Source organism: Meles meles, chromosome 11 (assembly GCF_922984935.1).
Source record: "Meles meles chromosome 11, mMelMel3.1 paternal haplotype, whole genome shotgun sequence".
Classification (NCBI taxonomy): Eukaryota; Metazoa; Chordata; class Mammalia; order Carnivora; family Mustelidae; genus Meles; species Meles meles.
In genome coordinates, this window is record NC_060076.1 from 90,604,705 (window position 1) to 90,628,864 (window position 24,160).

General features: G+C 46.7%; 1 protein-coding gene and 1 pseudogene across 9 annotated transcripts in view; one reads left to right on the forward strand and one right to left on the reverse strand.

Moving 5' to 3' along the window:
* SMARCA2 (SWI/SNF related, matrix associated, actin dependent regulator of chromatin, subfamily a, member 2) overlaps nucleotides 1-24,160 on the forward strand; it is a 179,600-nt gene that overhangs the window by 42,490 nt on the left and 112,950 nt on the right. For all 9 annotated transcript variants that reach the window (XM_046023940.1, XM_046023944.1, XM_046023941.1 and 6 more), the window contains 9 exons: nucleotides 1,749-1,919; nucleotides 10,879-10,932; nucleotides 13,717-13,847; nucleotides 14,073-14,130; nucleotides 16,301-16,401; nucleotides 17,845-17,992; nucleotides 20,263-20,426; nucleotides 21,811-21,877; nucleotides 22,551-22,661. In XM_046023940.1, coding sequence (XP_045879896.1) covers nucleotides 1,749-1,919; nucleotides 10,879-10,932; nucleotides 13,717-13,847; nucleotides 14,073-14,130; nucleotides 16,301-16,401; nucleotides 17,845-17,992; nucleotides 20,263-20,426; nucleotides 21,811-21,877; nucleotides 22,551-22,661 — 1,005 coding nt within the window. The remainder of the gene's footprint in view (nucleotides 1-1,748; nucleotides 1,920-10,878; nucleotides 10,933-13,716; nucleotides 13,848-14,072; nucleotides 14,131-16,300; nucleotides 16,402-17,844; nucleotides 17,993-20,262; nucleotides 20,427-21,810; nucleotides 21,878-22,550; nucleotides 22,662-24,160) is intronic.
* Nucleotides 15,767-15,980, reverse strand: LOC123953633 (annotated as a pseudogene).

Sequence of the window (24,160 nt, forward strand, 5' to 3'; positions counted from 1 at the left end):
TTTTTTAATGGGGAGATAAATCCAGAAGGGACGGTTCACATCGCTGGCCTGGGTGTCTGGTTTTATTGACCATTCGTTTTTGGAATTGGACCTCAGAGCACACTGTGGATTTTAGAAAAGTGTGTGTGATCTATAATGATAGGAGACCTATGTATCTGGGACATAATGCCGGACTATGGGATGGAGATGAAATCGTTAGCCTTGACCCGTAATTATGTCCCTGGAAAATTCCGAGTGACACTGTCTTCTTTGGTGGTCTGGTGGTTTGCATTTTGTTTTCATTACCTTTTTTGGATTCCAGAGAGTAAGCATATTTCAAAAGACTCTGCGTCCAGGTACACTAAACCTTACCATCTTCTCCTACCTCCCTTCCCCCTCCCCTGTTTTTCTCCCCTGGGAAGGAGAAGACTGTCCACGAGATTTCCACCCAGCCAGGGAGGCCCTTTTCTAGGGATCTGAGTACGAAGCAGATTTGTCTGATTCAGCTGGAGCGAAACTATATTAGAACCTCAGTAACAGATTGGCTTGACGCTAATGATTAGGCATTTGCAAATCATTAATTTTTGCAATTAAATGATGGAATATAGAGATAACAGAGAAACTGAAGTTTTTTATCACTCTTTCTTCAAGTGAGATCAACCATAACCAAAAGCAATTAGAGTTATAATAGCATTTGGGGTTCCTGCTCATCCACGGGGCAGACAGCACTAGACCGAGTGATAAAACGCCTGTCACTCGGGGAGACACTGGACGGAAGATCCTCGGCTGGGCTGCAGTGCCCTGGCCTCTGGAGGATTTTGTGACATGTCCCTTTTATCCTGAGTCACACGAGGGAAATATTTTGGGATGTCCTTCTATTGGGACGTATAAGAAAGATTTCTCCTGCAACGGCTCCAAGGACATTAGTTTTTATGGCATTTAACCTCATGATGTTGCTTAATGGAGGCAGAGGTGGAAATGACTGAATCTGTTTTATCGCTCAGCAGTATCAGACTCTGGGTGCTAAACGCCTTGCCTGTGGTCACCTCGGCCCGCCCTGCCAGCCTGTGACAAAAGTCCCCCCAGATCTGACATTTCCTGTCAACCGCCCGGTTTGTCATGCTTTTGCATACAAGAAGTTACACTTGTCAAAGTCCATTAGGGTCTTTGCCCTTAGAAGTGCTCGATGAAATGTTTCCAAATGAAACAATGATATGTCTGGAATTGGCTGCAGGATAGCCCAGCTTGGGACTGGGGAGAGGAACGGCAGGGAGGGTAGCGGTGAGACGGGAGCCATCATGAGTTCATTTGGGTTGCTTGGTGTTGGTCACCTGACAGACTATACTCCTCTCTCCACTTTGGGTTATTCTTGAGAATTTCCATGCTTCCAAGGGAAGGATACACTTTGGATGATGAATTGTCAAATTCGAGCATCTCTCTCTCTCTTTTTGTTTTGGGCTAAGAAACCTAGAAAAACACAGAGCTGAGTCAGAGTGCTTGCCCACACTGACAAATAGTGTTGTTTTGGGTCCTGACTTTGCCACAGAGCCCATGTCCTGGGACTCGGGTGGGCAATGCCCTCCCAGGCATGCCCCCCTACCCTACCCCAACCATCCTGGACCGCGCACAGTCACTCCCGCAGCCTGGGTCATTCCGTTCACGGCACCCACCAGCCGTCAGCATTCAGATGGTGATGGGGAGTGCTGAGTGGAGAGTGGAGCTGTGTATGTCTTTATTGTGCTCTCATCATGTCCTTCTTTCCTTAATAGGCTGAAGATGAAGAGGGCTACAGAAAACTGATCGATCAAAAGAAAGACCGGCGTTTAGCTTACCTTCTGCAGCAGACCGATGAGTATGTGGCTAACCTGACCAACCTGGTCTGGGAGCACAAGCAAGCCCAAGCGGCAAAAGAGAAGAAGAAGAGGAGGAGGAGGAAGAAGGTGAGTGCCTGATGGCGGCAGCCAAGTTGGTGGGGGGCGTGCGCGTGTTCAGGGGCCACTTGAAGACTCTTTCACACGAACTCCTTCCTGACCTGGTGGAAGATTCAGGTGACCGAATTGCAAAAAATGCTTACGCAAGTGGGCGGCATGGTGTGAGGGAGGGAACCAGGTACACCGGTGTGATGGAGGGAACCAGGTACACCGGTGTGATGGAGGGAACCAGGCACAATGGTGTGAGGGAGGGAACCAGGCACAACGGTGTGATGGAGGGAACCAGGCTCAATGGTGTGAGGGAGGGAACCAGGCACAACGGTGTGAGGGAGGGAACCAGGCACAACGGTGTGAGGGAGGGAGCCAGGCACAACGGTGTGAGGGAGGGAGCCAGGTACACCGGTGTGATGGAGGGAGCCAGGCACAACGGTGTGAGGGAGGGAAACAGGCACAACGGTGTGAGGGAGGGAGCCAGGCACAACGATGTGAGGGAGGGAGCCAGGTACACCGGTGTGATGGAGGGAACCAGGCACAATGGTGTGAGGGACGGAACCAGGCACAACGGTGTGAGGGAGGGAACCAGGCACAACGGTGTGAGGGAGGGAGCCAGGCACAACGGTGTGAGGGAGGGAGCCAGGCACACCAGAGAGAATGTTGGAGATGAGCGTGTAAGGAGTAGGAAGTGAACTGAAACACTCCAGTCCACGTTTTCCTTGTTCCATAGCATGTTTCAAAATGAAGCATACATGGTCAATAGAAAAAGGAAAAACATGGGCACACATGTGTGTTTGCTTGAGGTTAACGCCAGTGTGGCAGGGCCTTGAACATGGAGCGGAAAATGCAAAGTGTTGTTGGAAAGAACCCGAGGAAGGGGTGAGGGATGGCTCCGGATATTGTCAGAGCCTGTTTGAGCCTGTTTGTTCAGATGGACAGCAATGCCCAAATGGTGCATTCAGTTCAGCTGCCCTGTTGTGGCGCCAAGGTGAGTGGGCCGACCAGGGTTTTCGGTCGTGACAGAGGACAGTAAATGGTTTCGTGTAAAATAGATCCTAATCAGCGAGGAAAGGGAAGGATGAGATTTAGACTCTCAGCTCTGCGGCTATTGTAATCTGGATACAGGTGTACGTGGCCTGGGTTGACCTGTGAATGTAGGTCCTCTTGGAAGCTTGAGTGGTCTGGTGGTTTGGTTCTTGGTTCACATTTGGTTTTCATGGCGGATCCTGAGCGGCGTGGATGCCCAACGTCCACAGGAACCAGGAAGTCTTCATCGGGTCGTGAGGAGCCAGGCTGGGCGGCATTCATCATGTATTCTCTGCACTGAATCACTGAACAAAATGTTTTTCAAAAAAATAATTAATTTCATGGCTCCTGAATTCTCATACCTGCTTCGTAATTAAGGGGGTGGGATGAATGATGGAGAAGGCGCCTCCTTGCCCCTGACTCCTTAGGTATAAGATCGCTTCCTGCATTGTGAAGATGAACAAGGGATGACTCAGGGCTCGGATTTAGACAATTTTGTCGGTGAGAAATACCTCATTTTCTTGTCAAGGTAGCGTTACAGACTTTGCAGAATTCCAGGACGTGTTCAGAGTCAGGAGAGAGCACATGGGCATACAGGTGGGATTCTGTAACATTCCACAAGGGGACCCTGTGAAGTGATGGTTTTCGTTTTTCCTAACGCGGAGATGTCTTTTGCACAGGTTACAAAAGGTCACTGTTGGTGTTTTCGGTACTAAAGTTCAGATTCTACTTTTTGTGTGTGATTAAAAGCTAATGGCCCAGATTTGTGCTTCTGGCTTATAATTACTAGATTTCTGTCATGATATTAGATGGTTATATCATTGTCAGCAAAGAAGGATATATCATTGAGTGGTAGTGATTGTGCCTCTATTTTCGGTTAATCTGTACAAGGCAGGAACCTGTCATAACATTTTTACTGGTGCTGCCAACCCCACGTGATCTCTAGGCTCTCTACTTCCCAAGCCCTGCCTTTGGGTTTGCCGATGGCCGATACTCTTTCTCTTTATCCATTTGTGTGGCGCATATTACCTGGATGCTTACCGTGAGCCAGGCAGAGAGCTCAGTGCTGGGGGAGAAGGAGGGAGATGTGGAGGAAGAGTACACTTGCCCTCTCTCTCAGTTCCACCGGAGAGCGAAAGACACATAAACATTGATCAAACACATACCCAAAGAGATCACCGTAAACCGTGATGAACGCTGTGAAGGAACACTGGGAGCCAGACTTGGGGGGGAGGGGAGCCTGATTTCCTGGCAAATGAATGATCATTACCAAAGCCAGTCCCGCTCCCCTCTGCCAGACAGGACGCTCCCGGGGGCTCCCGCTGGTTAGCTCACGTGACTGAGTGAGGAGAATCATGACTTTCTCATCAGCTCTGCCTCTTCCCTGGTGTGCCTTCCCTAGCATTTGGGCTCACCCTGCCCTCAGCAGGACCTAGGAGAGGCAGGATTTCCTTCTAGAGCCTTCTTGCTGGGACAGATGGGATGAGGAAGGAAACCGAAGAGACCTGGCCCTTCCCGCCCCCCATGCCCCCCAGTCCTTCCTGAAAACCATCTCTTTCCTGGGGGTTTGAGATTTGGCTCAAAGCGAGTCACCTAATTCCAGATGTACCTTTATTCAAGTGCAAAGGAGGAAATGGTTGCTTTCAGAAGCCGGTTATTGGACAGTCCGGGTTATCTGTCATTCTCCCCTCCGTTAGAGTGGATGATTGAGGGTGGCTTGTTGCGGCTTCTCTGTTGGGGAGGATGGCCGTGTTCAGAAGCTTAAATAGTCTGGGCTGACCCTTTCAGCTCTTCCCATGGAATCGAATATGATGCTGTGCCTATCTGGAGTGTGTTTTTTGCGATTAAGTAAGGCCTCAATAAGCCTTTGTTTCTCGTGACCCACTGGACGGACGGCGCTGTGCTGTGGCAACAGGTGTAGGGGCAGCTGGGCCGCAGGTACCTCTGTCCAACATGTTATCGGTTGAACTTGGGATTTCACTGGAAAAGGATTATTATTATTATTATTATTATTATTATTTTTATTTTTAATATTGCCCCAGTGTAACTGAGAAGGTATCTCTCTTTCTGGGGAAGTATATTACAATTCCTTGTTGTTGCTGACCAGGAGAGTGGGTTTCTTTGAACCTGCCACGAGCGTGTTTGCACCTCTGTTCTCTCCATGAGAGCCGCTGCTACGAAGTATACGTTTATGAGTCATTCTGGAACTTACTGCTCTCAGCCCGGTCTTCCATTAATGCCCTTGAAGTGGAGGAAAAGGAAGCAAACTATGTGTATCTACCTAGGTGTTCGAGGAGGAGTAATTTGCAAAGTAGTGAAATATCCATGATGTGAAACCAGCTTTTGCTGGGCGACAGGATTAATGGACTCCGACGTGCCCTCAGCATGACCTTGAGGTCTCTGTCCTCTTTCTTGATTGTTCTCTAAGATCTGCAGGGTGAACTACAGGATGAAAAGGGGCACGGGGCTAATCAAGCCACCAGGGTGTGTACAGATAGGCTTGAGTGTGCTGATGTAGAAAATTGGGCCACCACCCAAGAACTCAGGTCTGTCTACAGCCTTCTAAGTTCCTCACTGCGTCAGAAAACATACCCTACTGATGTGCTTTTGTTCCCTTATAGAATATTTCCTTAAAAGATCGGTTGCCTGGTGCTTCAGTCTCCTGATCTGTGAGGTGATGGGATTACATGGCCAAATGTATCTAGAGCATTTAGAAGGTACCTGGGCACATAGTAAATGCTCAGTAAGTAGTAGTTATTTTACCAAACAATCCTGTGGTATAAACATAGGCTAGCAATTGTTGAAACATGGTTCTAAGGGTTTTTTTTTTTAATAAAATCTTCTTTTTTCCCATGTTATATATTTGCGATGATGTCAAGAGAAATAAATGTTTGGCTACCATTTTTCCCCCCAGTTTAGGATCAGTTAGGCATTGGGTAGGATGTCTTTTCAGACAGTGACAGGTTCTTTGACCATTGAGGGATGCGGTTGGAAATGAGGATTTACCCTTTTTGCTGGACTCCGCTTACCCTCCCTCGCTAGCTCTGACACAGAGAATTTTCTTTTTTTTTTTTTTTAATTAATTTATTTATTTTTATTTGCTTATTTACAGCATAACAATGTTCATTGTTTTGGCATCACACCCAGTGCTCCATGCAGTACGTGCCCTCCCTATTACCCACCACCTGGTTCCTCAACCTCCCACCCCACCCCACCCCCTCCCGCCGCCCCTTCATAACCACACAGAATTTTCTAATTGTGGGGCCCCTCATTTGCAGTGGTTTCAGGTGGTAATCAGGTGGTCCTTGTGTAACTTGAGGGTGTTTTTCCTTAAGCTCTGGTTAGGAGCCCAGGCTCACCGCCCCCTACAACACCTCCCACGTCCAGCCTACTGAGAAGTCTAGTCCCTTCACGGGTTCTGCCTCCTGAGCGGTTGACTTCAGGCCGGAAATAAATATTTAATTCCCTCTTCCAGATCTTCCAATGCAGCATATACCAACAGAACTACACCCTTGTTGCGAATGTGTGACATTTCTTGGAAACTCATGACACTAGCAGGAACCAGCAGAGAATCCGTGGGGACCGCTGTGCCAAGTATTTTTTTCATCATGGTGTTTGCTCTTCCTTCTGAAAGTTCTTTTATTCTCTTTCTCAGAAAATGCTGTTATAAAGCACATTTCAGGACTGTGACATTTTGGAGGGGGGCTCTTTCTGGCACAGAATTCTACACTGGTCAGTAGAGCAACGGGAAGTGTGTTTTTACCCTTTTTAGATAGCAGCAAATCAGAAAAACCTCTCGGTATAATTTTTGGTGAAAAGAGCATGAGAGGCAAAGCAGTGACGTCATTGAGATATTCCATGGCAATTCAAGTCACTCTCCTGTTCTTCTCAATTCTTTTCTCTCTCCCGTTTGTCCCCAAGGTGAAGACTTTCCCTTACAAGGGGAATTTCACAGGTGAAAGGAAAAGTTTCTTTTTCTTTTTTTTTTCCCAAAGATTTCTTTATTTTTTATAGAGAGACAGAGAGCATGGGCAAGGGGAGGGAGATCGGGTGAGGGAGAGAATTCCAAGCCGACTCCACCCTGAGTGCAGAGCCTGGTGCGGGGCTCGATCTCACAACCCTGAGATCATGACCTGAGCCGAAACCAAGAGTCAGATGCTTAACTGACTGAACCACCCAGGTGTGCCTGAAAGGCTCTAAGGTAATGCTGGGCATTTTGAGTGTAGGGACTCCGGTAACGGCAGGTGAATGCGGTTCCATGGTGATCAGTCATTAGATTAGTCCAGTATCAAAATGGGTGAAAACAGAAGTTTGGATCAAAGTCCTGCTTAACTGGATTGACCGGTTACTTGAGTCAAAAATGTTGGAATTGGCTTTCGTTGCAGGGTGCAACCAAAGTAATGTGCAATTGCCTGTTAATGTGATGTTCTTGGATCTTTTTTATTGCCCGATCACCTGTCTTCATGCTCAGAGATCCACTTAAATGACAGTATAAGTAACCCAGGTGGTTTCTGGACACTTCGGTTTCCCCTAAAACAGAACGAGCCTTGAAGTTGCCCGCACTTTCAAATGTTGTTTTAGGGGAGCGGAAGAACCCCTGCTGGGAGGTCAAATGCACTCACTTTATAATATAAATTATAAAATTGTAAAATATTGGTACGAAACTGTTTTCCTCACAGATTGAGGCTGTTTGTGGCCCGCGTCATGGTCATGGGAGTGAAGCGCCCCTCTGGGGTTTATTTTCCTGGGTTCGGCTTTCATGGGATTTTCCCATCTCGGGATTCCTTTGCCTTCTCCTCCCTGTTGCTGATTATTTTCTATAGCTTCTGCCAGAAGACAGGTAGCGGTGAGGCTGGTGAGACACAGCTTGGCGAGGCCTCCCAAGTGGAATTTCTAAATTGGCTTTGGCCTTGGAAATCGGGGAACCACCTTGTTTTCCATTTTGAGTGTTGTGTCCCGTATCCCCTCCCATTGCCACGAGAATGGCCCTCCCCCTCCCTCCAGCAGCTTAATTAGTTCCCAACTTCTTGATTAGTAGGTGAAGGGCTGCAGATTGTTTTGTTTTGTTGTGGACCCTTGGAAAAAACCCAGCTCAGGCTTCCTCTGGTTGTGTAGGACGTGTTTGTGATCGCAGGATGGAGAGAACTATGCGAAGTTCCCCAGGTGGTAGAAGACGTGGTAGCCCCCATCGCAGTTCATTTGGAGTTAATCTTTTACTCTTGAACCAAGAAAAGGGAAGCGTTTCGTTTTGTTTTGTTTTCTGGGGAGAGGATTGAGCCGGGAGGATAAAGCCACCCCTGTGATGTGAGAACCGGAGATTGTCACCAACTGAAAGAATCCAAGGCATGATGGGAGAACGTGCTCTCTCTTGTCATAGAGAAGACTGCCACCTGGCTTCCACCGCATGTAGTAACAGCTGGGCTGGGTATAAGTTCAGGGTGTGCAAGAGACCTCTCGCAGAGCGCCAGTTGGGTGAGGGTGTGTGTGTGTGTGTGTGTGTGTGTGTGTGTGTGCGCGCGCGCACATGCGCGCATCTGTGTGTGTTCTTAACTGTTTTATGGCTTGCAAATAGACGGCGTGTGTGTGTGTATGTGTGTGTGTGTTCTTAACTGTTTTATGGCTTGCAGATAGACCGGCATCTAATTCCAATAATGATGACCCACTGAATGTGTGCTAAGTGGAAAGCATTGTTCCAGATGCTTCCCTTCCTTCAGTCACCAAACATCTACGTAGTACCTTTCATGGGCTAGGACTCCTTGTAGGTGTTGGGACACACAAATGACAAAGACAGACACAGGAATCCCTGACTTCAGGCGGTGCTGTAGCCAGTCCTCGCGGACATGAAGGAGCCGTCCTCGGACTAGCATTGAATCTGTCACATTGTGGAGATGGGCGCTGGTCATATATATTTCATGGAGCCTTGGATGGTGCATCCTGAAATCATGACCTAGTCCTGCCTCCGCCTGACGAGGGAGGGACTGGTAGTGTCCCTTTCTGATGGAAGAGGGAACCAAGACTCAGAGATTTGCTCAAGATCCCACAGCTCACGTCTTTCGTATGGAGTGGCAGAGCTGGGATTCAAACACCGGTGCTCTAGTCCCAGAACCAAGTTTCTTAAATCTCATATTACGTTGTGTCTCTATTTTGGTATCAAATTCATTTTTAAAATGAGTTTAGAGGATTTTCAGTAAAGGAAGGGCCTGGTGGTGGGGTGGTTTTTAGATAACACTCTAGCGAGTCAGTAGCATGTTCATAGAAGACCATCCTTGAGAATGGTTCTGAATCTATTATCTATGGTCCTTCAAGCTTTTTAATGTACTATTCATTGAGATGGTGATGCAGTTCCACCAGCGAGATACTGGAAATTGGCTTATCCATTGTCTCATTTGATTTTCTTTGTTGGCCAAATTTGTAGCTTATTTCTGATTTGTATGGAAAGAATGGTGGGATTAATTGACTTCTTCCCATTAATTAAAACAGTCGCCTGAGTATAGTGCCTGAGAATTCCAAAAAATGGAACTGTGAGGGGCTGGTTGAAGGGGTGGTTTCCTTTCTGAGCTTTTCTGCCATTGTTCTCTGTGTCCGTAGCCAAGACATAGGGCCGGGCGCTTTTTAAAGCCGACCATTCCTTTCGAGCCTGGGAGCATTTAGCTTTGGGGTGACATAGATCAGTAAATTCTGGGGAAGTCATAACCAAAGGGAGCATTTTATTTCCTACTCTGTGGTAGAAATGCTGCACTTTTTCATGCCTTGTGCTTTGGCATACGTACTTACATGTATTTCTTGTAAGAAAATTTTGAAAAAACTTCAAAAATTTCAAACATTTGTGGGAACTGCTTTTCTTCTGTGTAGACAAAAGGCTGGATTTGGAACATTTTCTATAAAAGCTGTTTTGTCAAGAGACAGTGGAGTTATTTTTCATGGAAAGCAAAAATGTATTCTATAATCAATGCCTTAAGTAAACAAAGTAGAGTTAATATCGATTCTGTATCATTATATATATTTTTAATTAACTAAAGAGCCCAGGGGAAGAAAGCTCATTTTCTTAAATGTCTTGATAAAGGAAATGACTAAAGTTGTGGGTTTTTTTTCCTCACGCGGTGGTAGTGTAGCTTTCCAGCAATAACTTTAAAATAAGAATTCTGTGAAGGTGATGGTAAAGATTTCACTTGTCAGAAAGGTTGTTATGAATGAAAGAAATTTAAGACTTTTTCGTGTTTATTGCAGATGAGACCCTCTCAGGTATGTACGAAACGTGACATAATCTTAGCTTTTCATTTAGGCCGTCTTTGAGGCACATAGAGGTTAATGGACTAAGATTCTGAAATATTTAAGAAATGGTCGATGACAGAATTTTTCATGAGGTCACAGTATCTGCATCCAACTTCCTCATAGCGCCCACCGTGGAAATACTATATGGTATGAGTAGTCAATTAGGTAGAGTGGAAAACATCCAGAGAGTTCACAGAAAGTTGTATGATTCTGAATTTTTATGACCCAGGAAGCGGTTCCAAGTTTACCGGTGGTCGACATTTTTAGAAAACTTGCTAAGAGGAATGAGAAAGTTGGGCTGGTTATGTCAGGATTTGCCAGACACGAGGACATCTCACACGCGCTGACCTCAGCCCTGCTGCTCCCGTGTCTTCAGCTCTTTGGGTTCTAGAAAATGTCATCCACGAATCTTTGGCGTGGGCCAGGCTTGAATCACACCTGGCATTCAGTAACTCCCTCCAAGTTGCCAGAAAAAAAAAAAACAAAAATGAAAAATCCCACACACTTTGTTTCAGACAGTGAAGAGAAATGGAAATAAAAGACGTCAGTACTTAAGCTCTGTTAGAGGACGGTGGTGAGTAGCAATGAAGTGCTCTTGTGGGCCACGGAGTTGCCACGAAATCTTTCCGATAGCCATCTTCTTGATTGATGTGTAATGTCTGACCTTGCTTTGCAGAAGGCTGAAGAGATTGCCGAGGGAGGAGAGTCTGCCCTGGGACCAGACGGAGAGGTGAGGAGTTTTGTGCCCATTCCTGCCCGTGTTCTGCTCAATGAGTCCCCACCATGCCCTCCAGCACCATTTTCTGTGAACACCAACTTTATTTTTACTCAGCTATTCGCTTCTAAGTAAAAATAGTAGTACATTAGCATAGTAGAAAAGTAGGCAAGTAGAAAAGGGATATACTGGAATATAATCTCCTTCCGTCTCAGACTGCCAATCAACTGATATTAAGTTTGTGTACATGTTCCGGAATCTTCTGTGCGCATATATGTTTATGACTCTATAGAACGTGTAAAAATCTCAAGTGATTCTATCATTGCATTTTCCCTGTAAGTGATACAGAAGCATAAAGATATGACCCAGTTTCCTCAGTATATTACTAATTTGAAATTATAAAACTCCGTAAACACAAACAATTTACATATTTGGTGAGCTTCTTTTTTTGACATTTTTGTGTAGGCTCACAAGAGTGCTTCTCTGTGTAGATTCACCACCACATGCCTAATGTGATTTCTTGGGATTTTGAAAATTCCCCGGAATCATGAGAACACAGTTACTTACTTACTAGATTTTTTTTTCTCCTCCAAAAACTCAAAAAAGTTCTCTGCCAGGGATTCACACGAGGAGGCGCGGCCCCAGAGTGGGATGGGAAGGAGTTTGTTTCAAACGGCCTTCTCCTCTCTCAGATTCTGATAAACCTGCTTGGGGGACCCTTCTAGAATCTGTGCATGTGAGGCGTGCTGTGAGTGTGAGCAGCCTGGATCTGGAGATGAAAGGTTGAACCACTATTCCGTGCAGAAACTTCTTGAACAATAAGTGTTGCTTCACCACTGTAATCCATCACAAGGAAAGAAAGGATCGGGATGAGTGTCTCATGGGTCAGCCACCCTCCGTGGGCCGTTCTGGGGGAAGAACACTATTTATCGGAGCCCTTCGAAATAACTCTAATTTGTGAAAGCCCGCAGCCTTACGTAAGCACGGCTCACGTGGGTCTGTAATTAACAAGCACACTGGGAGATCGAACGCGTTCGCGTTGACAGTGCTCCTACATTGTCTGTTGGGAAGATCCCCCGCTGATCTTGGGCTTGCGACGTACACCTTTTTTGTGTGTTTTTTTTTTAAGTCTTAACCCATGTGCATTCTGTTTGCTGAACTGGGCAAAGTGGGCGTCTTGCTCAGTTTGTTTTGAAATCATGTTCTCACTCTCTGCCGTGCTCATTCAGGGCCTTTGCCAAAGTCCTAATTCCAGCCACAGCAGCTCCCGATTTTCTCTGAGGCACGACATAAGCAAGAAAACAGGCTGTGTTCTAATAGTCCACCGTGACGGAATACGGTTTCTCCAAGGGAGGCGATAGCGACTGGTAGATTCTTTGCTTTACCTCGTGGGCGTGTGGATGACCTTGCGCCTCCAGTGAGGAAGAAACGTCACGTGTGCCGAGCACTAGTGTCCCAGTCTGTTGCTTTAGCCCACATCAAAGAAGAAAGAAGAGACAGGCTGGACTTGGCCTTTTCTTTTTTAAAAGCTTTTTTTTTTTTTTTTGGTAGATACTCGCTAATATATTGTGTTTTGGGGTTTTTTGTTTGTTTGTTTGTTTTTTATCCTGACTGTTTTGTTGAAGGAGAAGGGAGAAAGAACTTTTTTTTTTTTGTCATTTCCTCTAAGATACGGAAGATACACTGCAGTATCCTGTGTTTCCTGTCATTTTTATTTAACTCCGATTAAGAACAACTGAGAAAAAAATTCTTCGGAATTAATGAATTGTGTAAACATTGAATTTTATTACTTCTAAGGAGATGGATGACTTGGACTGCTCACAAATCAAGCATTTCCAGGGCAGTGTCTGGCCTGGGGTGGGGGGGGCGGGTCTGTCCTGCAGGTGTGGTCACCGGCTAATCAGTAGCATTCATTTGCATAGGATTGATTACTCCATTTTTTTTTTTAGGCCTTTTAAAACAATTTGTTCCCTGAAGTAGGTTAGACACGGCCTCTGCGATTTCATTTATCCTCTTAATTTTCTGAGCAAGCCATTCTTCATGAAGACGCTAGTAAGGAACTTCAGCTCGGGCTTGGTCCGTGCGCCCGGTTTCAGAGGATCCAGCTTCTGGCTCTGTCTCGCTGCCAGGTGCCCGTGGCCAAGCTAGAGAGCAGGACATTGGGTTCTGCAGAAGCTCAGACGGGCCCCTCGAGAGGGGACACAGATGACAATACTTCTTTCTTTTCCCATTCTCTCAGGAACCACGACTTAGCAGTAGTTGTTATGTGGGGGGGGTTATTATGTGGGGGTTCTTATTTGCAGATGACAAATGACAACTCTGCCAGATTTAAGTAAGAAGGGAGTAAGTTCATGGGATATTGGGTAATTCATCGGACCTCCGGAAGCCTGGAGAGCCTGCCTTAAGGCTACAGTAGGCGGTGTTCTACTGTCCAGCCAGTCAGTGAGGCCGTGGCTGACACGGTGCATGGGCAGAGGCTCGGCATGGCCTGTCCCTGTGCTCTGCCCTCCCTCCAGCATGCCTGTTGCTCCCGGCTTCCCCGAGCCTCGGCTCCTAATTCCAAGCCTTGGTGGTGCGTCCAGTTGACAGAACTGAGGTCTGCACGGACGCCCTTGCTGCAAGAAAGGCTGGTGCTTTCAGCGTCTTTAGTAGGAGGTGACCTCCTGCCTCCTGCCAGGACTCATAGGTGGGAACTTTCCAGTCACAGGAAGAGGTTTCAGATGCTGGGCAGCGTCCAGCACAGAACTGGGAGGCGGTCCTAACACCCAGCGGTGATGTGCTTTTGTTTCTCCTTTCTAGCCCATTGATGAAAGCAGTCAGATGAGTGACCTGCCCGTCAAAGTGACTCACACAGAAACTGGCAAGGTCCTCTTTGGACCAGAAGCACCCAAAGCAAGTCAGCTGGACGCCTGGTTGGAAATGAATCCCGGGTACGGCATTAAAGTAGAAATTCTGGTGTCCAGTGGCTTCTTAGATGTCTGCGGTCCCCATAAAATCTCAGAACACCAGCACCGTGACCTTCGCTGAAACAGTTCAAGTGATTCCCCGCATTTGTCATTTGTACACAGAACATGCTACGTAGGTCATGTGCGTGTGTGGTGTCTTCTAATTTTAGAAAAGTAAGCCCCCTCTCCTTCCCACTCCTTTTCCTGCAGTTACGAAGTTGCCCCGCGATCCGACAGTGAAGAGAGCGATTCTGATTACGAGGAGGAGGTACGTGGGTATCTCAGGCTTTGGAGTGTATGTGGGAAGAGCCCTTGTCTATCACTGTGTCCTCCAATGCTAACCTTGGGGTGACATCTGGAGCTGAGGATGCCCCAGAGCTATGGTGATGGTGTCCAGCAGTAGAGTGACCTCGCTGGGGCTCTTGGCTAGTGGCAGGTCTCGGAGAATTCTGAATTTATATGAAACCGAGAAAAGAGAGGCTGACATTAAATGGGAGATGGTGGAAAGGTCTTCTGGGGAGAACTGGAGATGTGTTACTTTGGGAAGGCAGTGCCCTGCTTTCCCTGGCTCACGCGGAGGCTAAGCCACCCAGAAGTTTCCGGGGTCCTTTAAGTCTTAGAGTCTACTCAAAATTGTAAGTCTGGAAGGGTAGATATAAGGGCAACACAGACTTGGTTTGATGAAGTTATTGATCCTCTTGGTTTCTCTTTAAATGTGATTCTTGCTTAAATTCCTTGGATATTCCCGTTACCCCAAAAGAAGCACATTTCTCAGTCTCTTAGAAGGAACGAATGGGCAGTAAGTTTCCTAGAACCTAAAATGGTAACCTTGGATACTTTTAACAGAACTTAAGAAAGAGTAATAAAGGGTTTTCTTTAGATCAACTATGAAGTGCGTTATAATTATAAATAGAAGGATTAAAAGAAGATTTTATCTCCTTGCTGAGAGCATTGTTTGTGGGTAGTCATTAATTCTGTTTACCAGTGTCGAGGAATCTTGGTTCAAAGAGCGCCGTGGCACTGAGGCCACAGACCGGGCGAAGCTGCCCTACCAATCAGGTCACTCACCAGAATTTTAGGACAATTATGATTCTCTTCTATTTTGTGGAACCTGCCATTTTCCCCCCTAAATTAATCTACTGTGAACACTTGTTAACTTTTACAAAGAGGAGGAATTAAAAAGTTATGTTTTTTAAAAAAGGTACCAGCAAAAACAGCTGCTTTGGGTTGCATATTATTTATTTTTTATAGGCCACTTTGGCTCTGAGGTCTTTGAAGCTTCCAGAATCAATTTTAAGAATGTTTCTTGTTCACTCGGATGAATGGGTCTGTAAATGATCCATTGGAAGAATCCAAAAGATGCACTGGAAGTCATTGGGTCAGAGAGCCAGGGAGGGACAGGAGGGTTGCTGAACCCGCAGGTGTCCGCCCAGGACAGACAGCCGCACACAGCTCCAGGCAGCTGGGACTAGAATGAATTGGAACCTGAGTCCCCGTCTCGGGTCTGTCACAGCGAGTCACGTCCCTGCTCAGAGCCTCAGTCCTTTCCTGGAAAACAAAGGAGCCAAACTGATTCCTCGCCTCACCTCCCAGCATCTCAGTGGTCCGTTATCAGAGGTTTGGTTGTTAGCATGAATATCCTGTCCGCTCCCGTTTCTTCATCCAAGAGCGATGGGAAAGCATTAATCTCTTAAAACCTGCTTTTAAAGAAATTCCCCTGGTGAGTCTGGAGGGTTTAGCTCCCAACAGCAGTGGTTGGTCTTGGGCATAATGACTATGTAGCAAAGCTTTCCAACAGATCAGCAGAACGTAGTATGCGGCTGAGAGGAGCACGTAATGAATCCTTTGCCAAGTTATTGACAGCTTTCGTCTAAATATTCAGAGATCTGTGATGTGAAGTGGTCCCAAAGCAGTGGGTTTCAAGTTCCAGCCCCTCTACCTGGAATGCATGGGGCTCACCCAAGTCCCATTGGCTAAATTATCGGGGGGCATTTTTATGAGAAGGGCAGTAGTAAGCCTCTAAGTCTGGCTTTGGGGAGAAGGCTGTAGAATTTTTCAATTAGCAATAATCGCACCTCAGATAAACCTCATTGGACGACACTGCCACTGCATAAAGCTTGGCTGTAGAATTTTTCTGAGAGAGCAGGTATGGTCTGCCAGACTCTTTGATAACCAATGACAAAGACCCATATGCCGGTTATATTGGGAGCAAGGGTTCTAACGGATCCTCAGAGGGTTTCTTCTGTTCTCTTCTCCGTGATTTAAACAGAAATGGAACCGCGTATCGCCTGGTTTAGGGAGGTGTTAAATTTACTTTCTCCCTGCATCGTGTTTACTCTGTGAAGCTGAACACCGTTCAGTCTCCCTTCAGAAAATGCCAATCCTAGAGATTTTGTCACTGAACTGGAATCCTTCCTGTGTCTTTGTCCCTCCCCCAGGATGAGGAAGAAGAGTCCAGTCGGCAGGACACGGAAGAGAAAATACTTCTGGATCCCAACAGCGAAGAGGTTTCCGAGAAGGACGCCAAGCAGATCATTGAGTGCGTACCACTCAGTTTTCTCCCTTGTGAGAATGCGTGTCCCCAGAATTGTGCTTTACAGATTTTCTTTCAGAGAACTTCTGTCTGAGGAAGGCAGGCAACCAAGTTCATGGCCACGTTCCCCTTGAAACGCTGCCATCAGAGGTCACCACCCCGGTTCTGGAGCTCGGCTTTCCCACCTTCCTCAGTGGTATTGTCACTTAGCCAGGAACGCCCATGAGAGATGCCATTCCGCCCAGGTCCCCGCTGCCAGCCAGCACCCCCTTCCCACATGGTCTCCGCAGCACCCCAGGACCTCTCGGCACCTCATGGTCCTCCCCGAGTCCGAGTGCCAGATCCAGTCTTCACCAGGGCCGTTCTCCATGTCAGCACTTTGCTTGTGTGGCTCTAATGTTGAAACCTGGGGGAAATGATATGTAAAATAGAACGATTTAAAGTAATGAGATTTAAAAAAAAAAAAAAAAGCAAAAATAGGCATTGTGATATTGCCTCCTTTTTTTTTTTTTTAAAGATTGTATTTACTTATTTGACAGACAGAGATCACAAGTAGACAGAGAGGCAGGCAGAGAGAGAGGAGGAAGCAGGCTCCCCGCTGAGCAGAGAGCCCGATGCGGGGCTCGATCCCAGGACCCTGAGATCATGACCTGAGCCGAAGGCAGTGGCTTAAACCACTGAGCCACCCAGGCGCCCCTCCTTTTTTTTTTTAAAGGTTTTATTTATTTGAGAGAGAGCACAAGCAGGGGGAGTGACAGTCAGAGCCAGCAGGGTAAGAAGGAGACTCCCTGCTGAACAGGGAGCCTGACGCAGGGCTTGATCCCAGGACCCGGGGACCACGACCTGAGCTGAAGGCAGACACTTAACCGCTTAACTGACTGAGACACCCGGGCGCCTATGTTTTCTCCTTTGATTCGAGGACTGTGGGCTCCACACTAGGAAACTTTGTTTTCTGGGTCTGCCGAAGGTTTAGAACTGCCCAGTGGCTCCTCACTGTCCGTGGAGTTAAACACCAGCCTGTTAGCAAGGCAGAGGACGTGGAAGCCGGCTGGTGCCTTTCCCATCTCTGTGGTCACGTTGCTCCCTCCCTCTCGTGCCCAGCAAGCTCTAAACACCATTCTGTGGATAGGGTTTATCTTTGCATCTGGAGAGCCTAGGATGGCCTCCCTGGCCATCCCTGGGTCATCTGCAGGGATGCGGTTCCTGCTCCGATCAGTCATTGGAGGTCAGGCGGGCCTGCGTGCGGGTCCTGACTCTTGACCTTTCCCGTGGCCCAGGCACATGAATTAACCTCCAGCTTGCTCACTTTCTGTGAGGGTTACCAGTCCTGTCTTTTCACCAGAAGATGTACAGGAGATGATCAGTAAACCATACTTCGCACAGCGGGGCTCGGCTCTCCATGCGTGCGCCCAGTGATCTGTGGATGATTCTCGGCTCTCTGTGTCTCAGGACGGCCAAGCAGGACGTGGACGACGAGTACAGCATGCAGTATAGCGCCAGGGGCTCCCAGTCCTACTACACGGTGGCCCATGCCATCTCCGAGCGCGTGGAGAAGCAGTCTGCCCTCCTCATTAACGGGACCCTGAAGCATTATCAGGTAACATGTGGGGGTCGGGCCCTTTAATAATTACGTAACCCTGACCTAGCAGGGGGTCTTTCCACGGCTTCCTGGGAAAGCCACACACGTCTGGTTCGCTCCCCAGACCCACCCCTTCATGGTCTGGGGACTCCCTTATCACCTCCCACTGTTTTCATGAATTTCTGGTCTCCTCTGCTGCCAGCTTATGCTTCTGTTTTATCTGGGTTTAACACAAATGCAAAATTCAGCCCCTTGGCTTCATTAAAAAAAATACTGGGGCACCTGGGTGGCTTAGCTGGTTAAGCCACTGCCTTCGGCTCAGGTCATGATCCTGGAGTCCGGGGATGGAGTCCCGCTTCGGCTCGCTGCTCTGCAGAGAGTCTGCTTCTCCCTCTGACCCTCCCTCTCTCTCATGCTCTCTGTCTCTCATCTTCTCTCTCTCTCTGAAATAAATAAATAAAATCTAAAAACAACAACAACAAAAACCAAAAACCACCACCACAACTGTCCGGATGTTTCTGGCATTTAGTTGACTTTCCTAAAGGTCTGGTGGTCTGGGATCCTGTAGCAGGCCAGTCACTTCCGGCGGCAGTCCCTTCCGGCTGCAGTCCCTTCCGGTTTGCAGTCACTTCCGCGTCTGCGCATTCCCTCGGAACTCTTCCTGCTTCTCCCGTCTCTTGGTATTGCTGTCCTCCTGCAGAATCCTTTAGGATGATTCGGAGTCTTGCATGGTACAAGTTCCCTTAAGTGGCCTGTGGAAGTATTTCTGCAGACCATCGCAGGACTCTCCCCAAGAAAATCTCTGCTCGCTGCAACTGAACGTGCGTGCCAGAACAATTTTAAATAAGATGATACGTATTCATATGTGTGCCGCGTACTTTGAACCCCTTCTCAGAGCCTGTGGGTATACGAATGCCTTTGTTTCCTCTTGGACTGCAAGCTTCTGCAGGGAGGCTGCCTCCTGCGGAATGGGCAGGCGTCCATCTGCTGTACCCCCTTGCATGGTCCTTTGCACAGAGCAGTCATTTAATAAATATTGAAAATAATTGAATTACTCACTTGGTTCTTACATAAAACAAATTAAAATTAACATTTCCCTGAGCATAACTTAATTAGCAAGCTAAATTAACTTCAGCAGACATGCATATTTATATATTTGTGTATTTATGTATATTCACTTACATGTAATACATAACATATAATATGCACAAATAGCTGTATGTGTTATATAGTATGTACACACACACACACACACACATATGTATATATACAGAAGTATATTGAATTGCTTCTGCCATTTAAGCCCAACATCTATGTGACGGTGGTGGTATTGGTATGGGCGGTCGGGAGAAGGAAGTGAAACAGTTTTGTATTTCCACCCCAGCCTTTCTTTTTTTCTTTTTTTTTTTTTTTTTAAAGATTTTTTTTATTTATTTATTTGACAGCGAGAGAGAGATCACAAGTAGGCAGAGGGAGAGAGAGAGGGAAGCAGGCTCCCTGCTGAGCAGAGATCCCGATATGGGACTCGATCCCAGGACTCTGAGATCATGACCCGAGCCGAAGGCAGCGGCTTAACCCACTGAGCCACCCAGGCGCCCTCACCCCAGCCTTTCTTGTACTTAACACAGGAACTCCACAAAGCTCTGTCTCTGGTGCAGGCCTTTCATCCTTTAAAAATATGTCATCCGTGTTTCCAGCTTCCCTTGCGCTGCCCCAGGGGAGTGCCTCGATGGCAGTTTCCACGCGAGGCCGGTCCTGCGGGCCCAGCAGCAGGCCCCGGCTCCCTGGTCAGCCGGCTTGCTGGCAGAGGGGATCCCGGCCCGGGAAGGCTCTTCATGGCCAAGAAGGCTGTGTCTAATGATCTCTGATCTGTGTGCCAAACCTGCCTTCTGGTTTGTTTGTCTCTAATCCTCACATTGGCTTTTTGTTCTTGGAGTGGTTGGAATGGATTTTCGTTTGGGTTTTCTTCATTTATAATAACTCTGGAATGTCATATACTGTGAAATGCTAAGTAGGGATGAGCAGCAAAGCTGCTTAAAATCCCACCAGTATGCTACAGCCCGTCATTTCTAAATCTGATTAACACTTAGCACCTGCCAAGCAGCAGGGATGATTACAGGCTCATATTTTAAATTCTTTTTGTATTGGTGCTTCCCCCCACTTTCCTACTGTGGGAAATCCAACATATAGCACGGAGGAGTTAAGAAGTCGCAGCCTCACTTGAGTTGTATTAGTATTAATTACCTGTGCAGATCTTGGATAATTGAAGCAATTACTCTTCATTTCAGCTCCAGGGCCTGGAATGGATGGTTTCCCTGTATAATAACAATTTAAACGGGATCTTAGCTGACGAAATGGGGCTAGGGAAGACTATACAGACCATTGCCCTCATCACTTATCTGATGGAGCACAAAAGACTCAATGGCCCCTATCTCATCATTGTTCCCCTTTCGTAAGTAAAGTCGTTTATTCCGTACTTACCTTTCTGTGTGTTGTAGATTGTCCTATTAGGAGCTAGTCCTTCTTTTCCATTTAAGGCAGAATTGTAACCTGTAGCGGGATCACCAGAAGCTGCTGATCTGAACTTAGGCTTTCGCTTCCCACCCCGGGCCTCTCTGAATGGCTGTTTGACCACAGGACAAAGTGATTTCATTAGCCCTTCGCACCACGCCTCAGTCCACACAGTCCGTATCACACCTTAAGGGGCTCACGGGGCAGAAAGGTTTTGATTACTGTTTTTTAAAGATTTCTTGAATTTTTTTTCCCCTTGTCGTATTTCCAAAAGCTTACACATATTCAAAAAAAAGTATGACTTCTTTAATCTGCCTCGACTGAATCTCTTAGAGCAGAATCTAGATCACAATCGTAACTGTGAATTTGGCATTAAACTGCTTTCAGAACGGGCAGTCTAACGTCCATGATTCCACTGCTCTGCAAGGACAGGTCCTCCTGTCCTCCACTCAATTCCCAGAGCTTGGGCGGTTCCTCCTAGGTCTTTTCTGGGCCTGAGAGAAGGAATACCTGTTCAGAACGGCCCTCCTGGGAGGGTAGTGTCTCTGGCTGCTGGTGTTAGGTCGCAGTTCTAGTCGCTGAGATCTTTGTCGGTCTCGGTGCTAAGACAGACTTGGACCTTGCAAAACAGACAGACAAGCGGAGGGATTCTGGTTTCGCATTTGCAAATTCTGTCTAAACGAGGACTGTTTGCAGACCTTCGGAATCTGTATTAGCCAAATCCATAGTATTTAGACATCCTTGGTATTGTATCTACGTTTCGAGTACATATTCAGTTCTTTATCTATATTTTGCATGTTCTGATTCCTGTATTATGGTTATGCTTTCAGGGATTTAAAAAAAAAAAACAAAAAAGGCATTCCCTATTTCTCCCCCTGCCCCCTCTTGACAGATTTATTTAATATTTTCATGTGCTTTTGTCATTTATTTTTTTCCTGACTCATCTTTTCTGTGAACTGACATGGCTGTTTCTCAAGAGTCCCCAAATCACTCTGGCAGTTGTTGTTTTCAATATTGAAATTAAGGGTTGTTGTTTTTTTTTAATTTTCCCTTCTCTATGTTTATGCATTTTTTAAAATTTTATTTATTTCTTTTTTCTTATGATATTTCCTAAAAACTGACAAACACACTTGTCATGCTTTGGGCTCAGCCTGTTTCCCACTTGTCTCTTATTTCCACACCTTTCAAAGAATCCCGTAGTTGAGATATTTTCTATTCTCTTCCCCTTTCAAGGTGAGGCCTGAGCATGAATAAGGACATCTTTTTAACCGCGGATCGCAACAGCAATGTCGTTTTCTCTGTCTGTTTTCTTCTTTGTTCTACAGGACTCTGTCTAACTGGACATATGAATTTGACAAATGGGCTCCTTCTGTGGTGAAAATTTCTTACAAGGTTTGGAATGCTGTGTTTATATATAAATGTGGAAAAGCAAAAAATAGACCCTCCTCTTTTTTTTTTTCTTCATTCCATATGCACACCTGTGAACTGTATTTGGTTGTAAAGTTTTGTCATGTACATCATGTACCAAACAGTGTGAGTTAATCATCCCAAGAAGATTACTGTAATAAACCATAATTACTTTCAGATAGTGAAATGCAGAAGAAAATTGTTAATTATCATATTGCGCGGTTTCTGATGAGAGTAATACAAATGACAAATCCCGCACATTCCGCGGGCCGCCGCTGCTGCGCCCGCGGTTCCTGCGAAGTTCGGCAATTACCGGGGCGCCCGGGCCGCCTGCTTGCTCGCTCCCACGGAAATGGAGCCTTTCAGCCGAGCAGCGGGTTCCCCACCACCTCGGGGTTGCTGTAATTTCCCTCTCCGTCTTCCCCCTCCCTCAGCTTCCAGGGGGAAAGCCTGCCTAGAAGGGTCTGGAAAGTGTCCAGATGTGCACGATTTTGCCAGGCACTTTCTTCGTGGATAATGGGTCCGTATACGATAATGCATAGAGACGCAGCCCGCGCTCACGGGTCTGGGCTCCATTAAGCTGTGAACAGTGAGGCAAAATGCACACATTACTCTCATTGGGTCATATATATATATGTATGTGTTTCTTTCCATTTAGGGCACCCCCGCCATGCGTCGCTCCCTTGTCCCCCAGCTGCGGAGTGGCAAATTCAACGTCCTCCTGACTACTTACGAGTACATTATCAAAGACAAGCACATTCTTGCAAAGGTATGTTTAAAAAAAAAAAAAATTCTTTTACCTCTCATTATGGACCATCGCGCTGGAGTGTAAAGGATTCCCCATGGGGCCCACTGGGATAATTTGATCGTTAGATGGCTGTTCCCTCTCTCTCTCTCTCTCTTTCTCTCAGAGTCAGATATATTTCGGGAATGGGTTTTTAGGCCTTTTTTTGTTTGTTTCATTTTGTTTTGTTTCTTTTGTTGGCGTATGTCGTCGATCCTGGTTCTGTGACGGAGCCTCTCGTAGTTTATGAGTTTACCTCTCTTTTTTTTTTTTTTAATATTTTATTTATTTGACAGAGAGAAATCACAACTAGGCAGAGAGGCAGGCAGAGAGAGAGGAGGAAGCAGGCTCCCCGTGAAGCAGAGAGCCCGATGCGGGGCTCGATCCCAGAACCCTGGGATCATGACCTGAGCTGAAGGCAGAGGCTTTAACCCACTGAGCCATCCAGGTGCCCCGAGTTTACCTCTCTTAAAAAAATTCACCTGGACTCCTTGTGCGGCTCCTTTTCTCTCCAGCGGCCTTGAACGTGCTTGTGGAAGAAATAATTGTTTTTGTTGCCCTGGGTTATTGTCAGCAGCAGGACTTCATTCCTCTTGTGCCTTTGTCTCTTCAAAAATGAGCAGGCACCCCTCCATATGGTCTTCTCCGGGTGAACAGTTGTCCACGCTGCGGCTTTGGTGCTCTTTCTGGGTTAGGTTTTTTCCCCCCTGGTGAAATAACGGGCCATTGTATGGATGACTCTGGGCTGTTTCTGTGACTATTCACTTGAAGCTGAGAAAGAGTTCTTTTCTACCTGTGACACGCTTGTCTCCTGATTTGTATGTCCTGAGTTGTCCTTCAGCCAGAAACTAGAAGGTTGCTCTTTGATTTCTATCGCCTGGGCTCCTAATGCATTCATTCAGAAAACCTTCTTTCGTGGGACCAAACGTGGAAACTTCAGTTTTCTTCCTCCGGTGATGTCTCCTACCCTGTGGTGTTTTGGAATTGCTGTAATGGGAAACTAAGCGGTGGCTGGAAGTGAACAGAATTCCTGTTTCTGGGGTCTGTTCTCTCTCCACGCTAAACCTTTGCTCTGGGAACCGTGAGTTCCCTTCCTGGCATCACGGGAGCTCCCGTACAGGAAGTGTGCTCCCAGGGGAGGTTTAATAATTGAGATGGCTCTGGCGACAGTACCGTGTTCCTGCTCCTCGTTCTCAGAGAGGAATTTGGCAGTGTCAAAAATGACATGTTTTTGTTTTGTTTTGTTTTTTAATATTTTATTTATTTATTTGACAGAGAGAGAGAGATCACAAGTAGGCAGAGAGGCAGGCAGAGAGAGAGAGGAGGAAGCAGGCTCCCCGCTGAGCAGAGAGCCTGATGCGGGGCTTGATCCCAGGACCCTGAGATCATGACCTGAGCCGAAGGCAGAAGCTTTAATCCACTGAGCCACCCAGGTGCCCCGAAATGACATGTTTTTGATAGGACTCTGGGAATGTGTGTTTGTA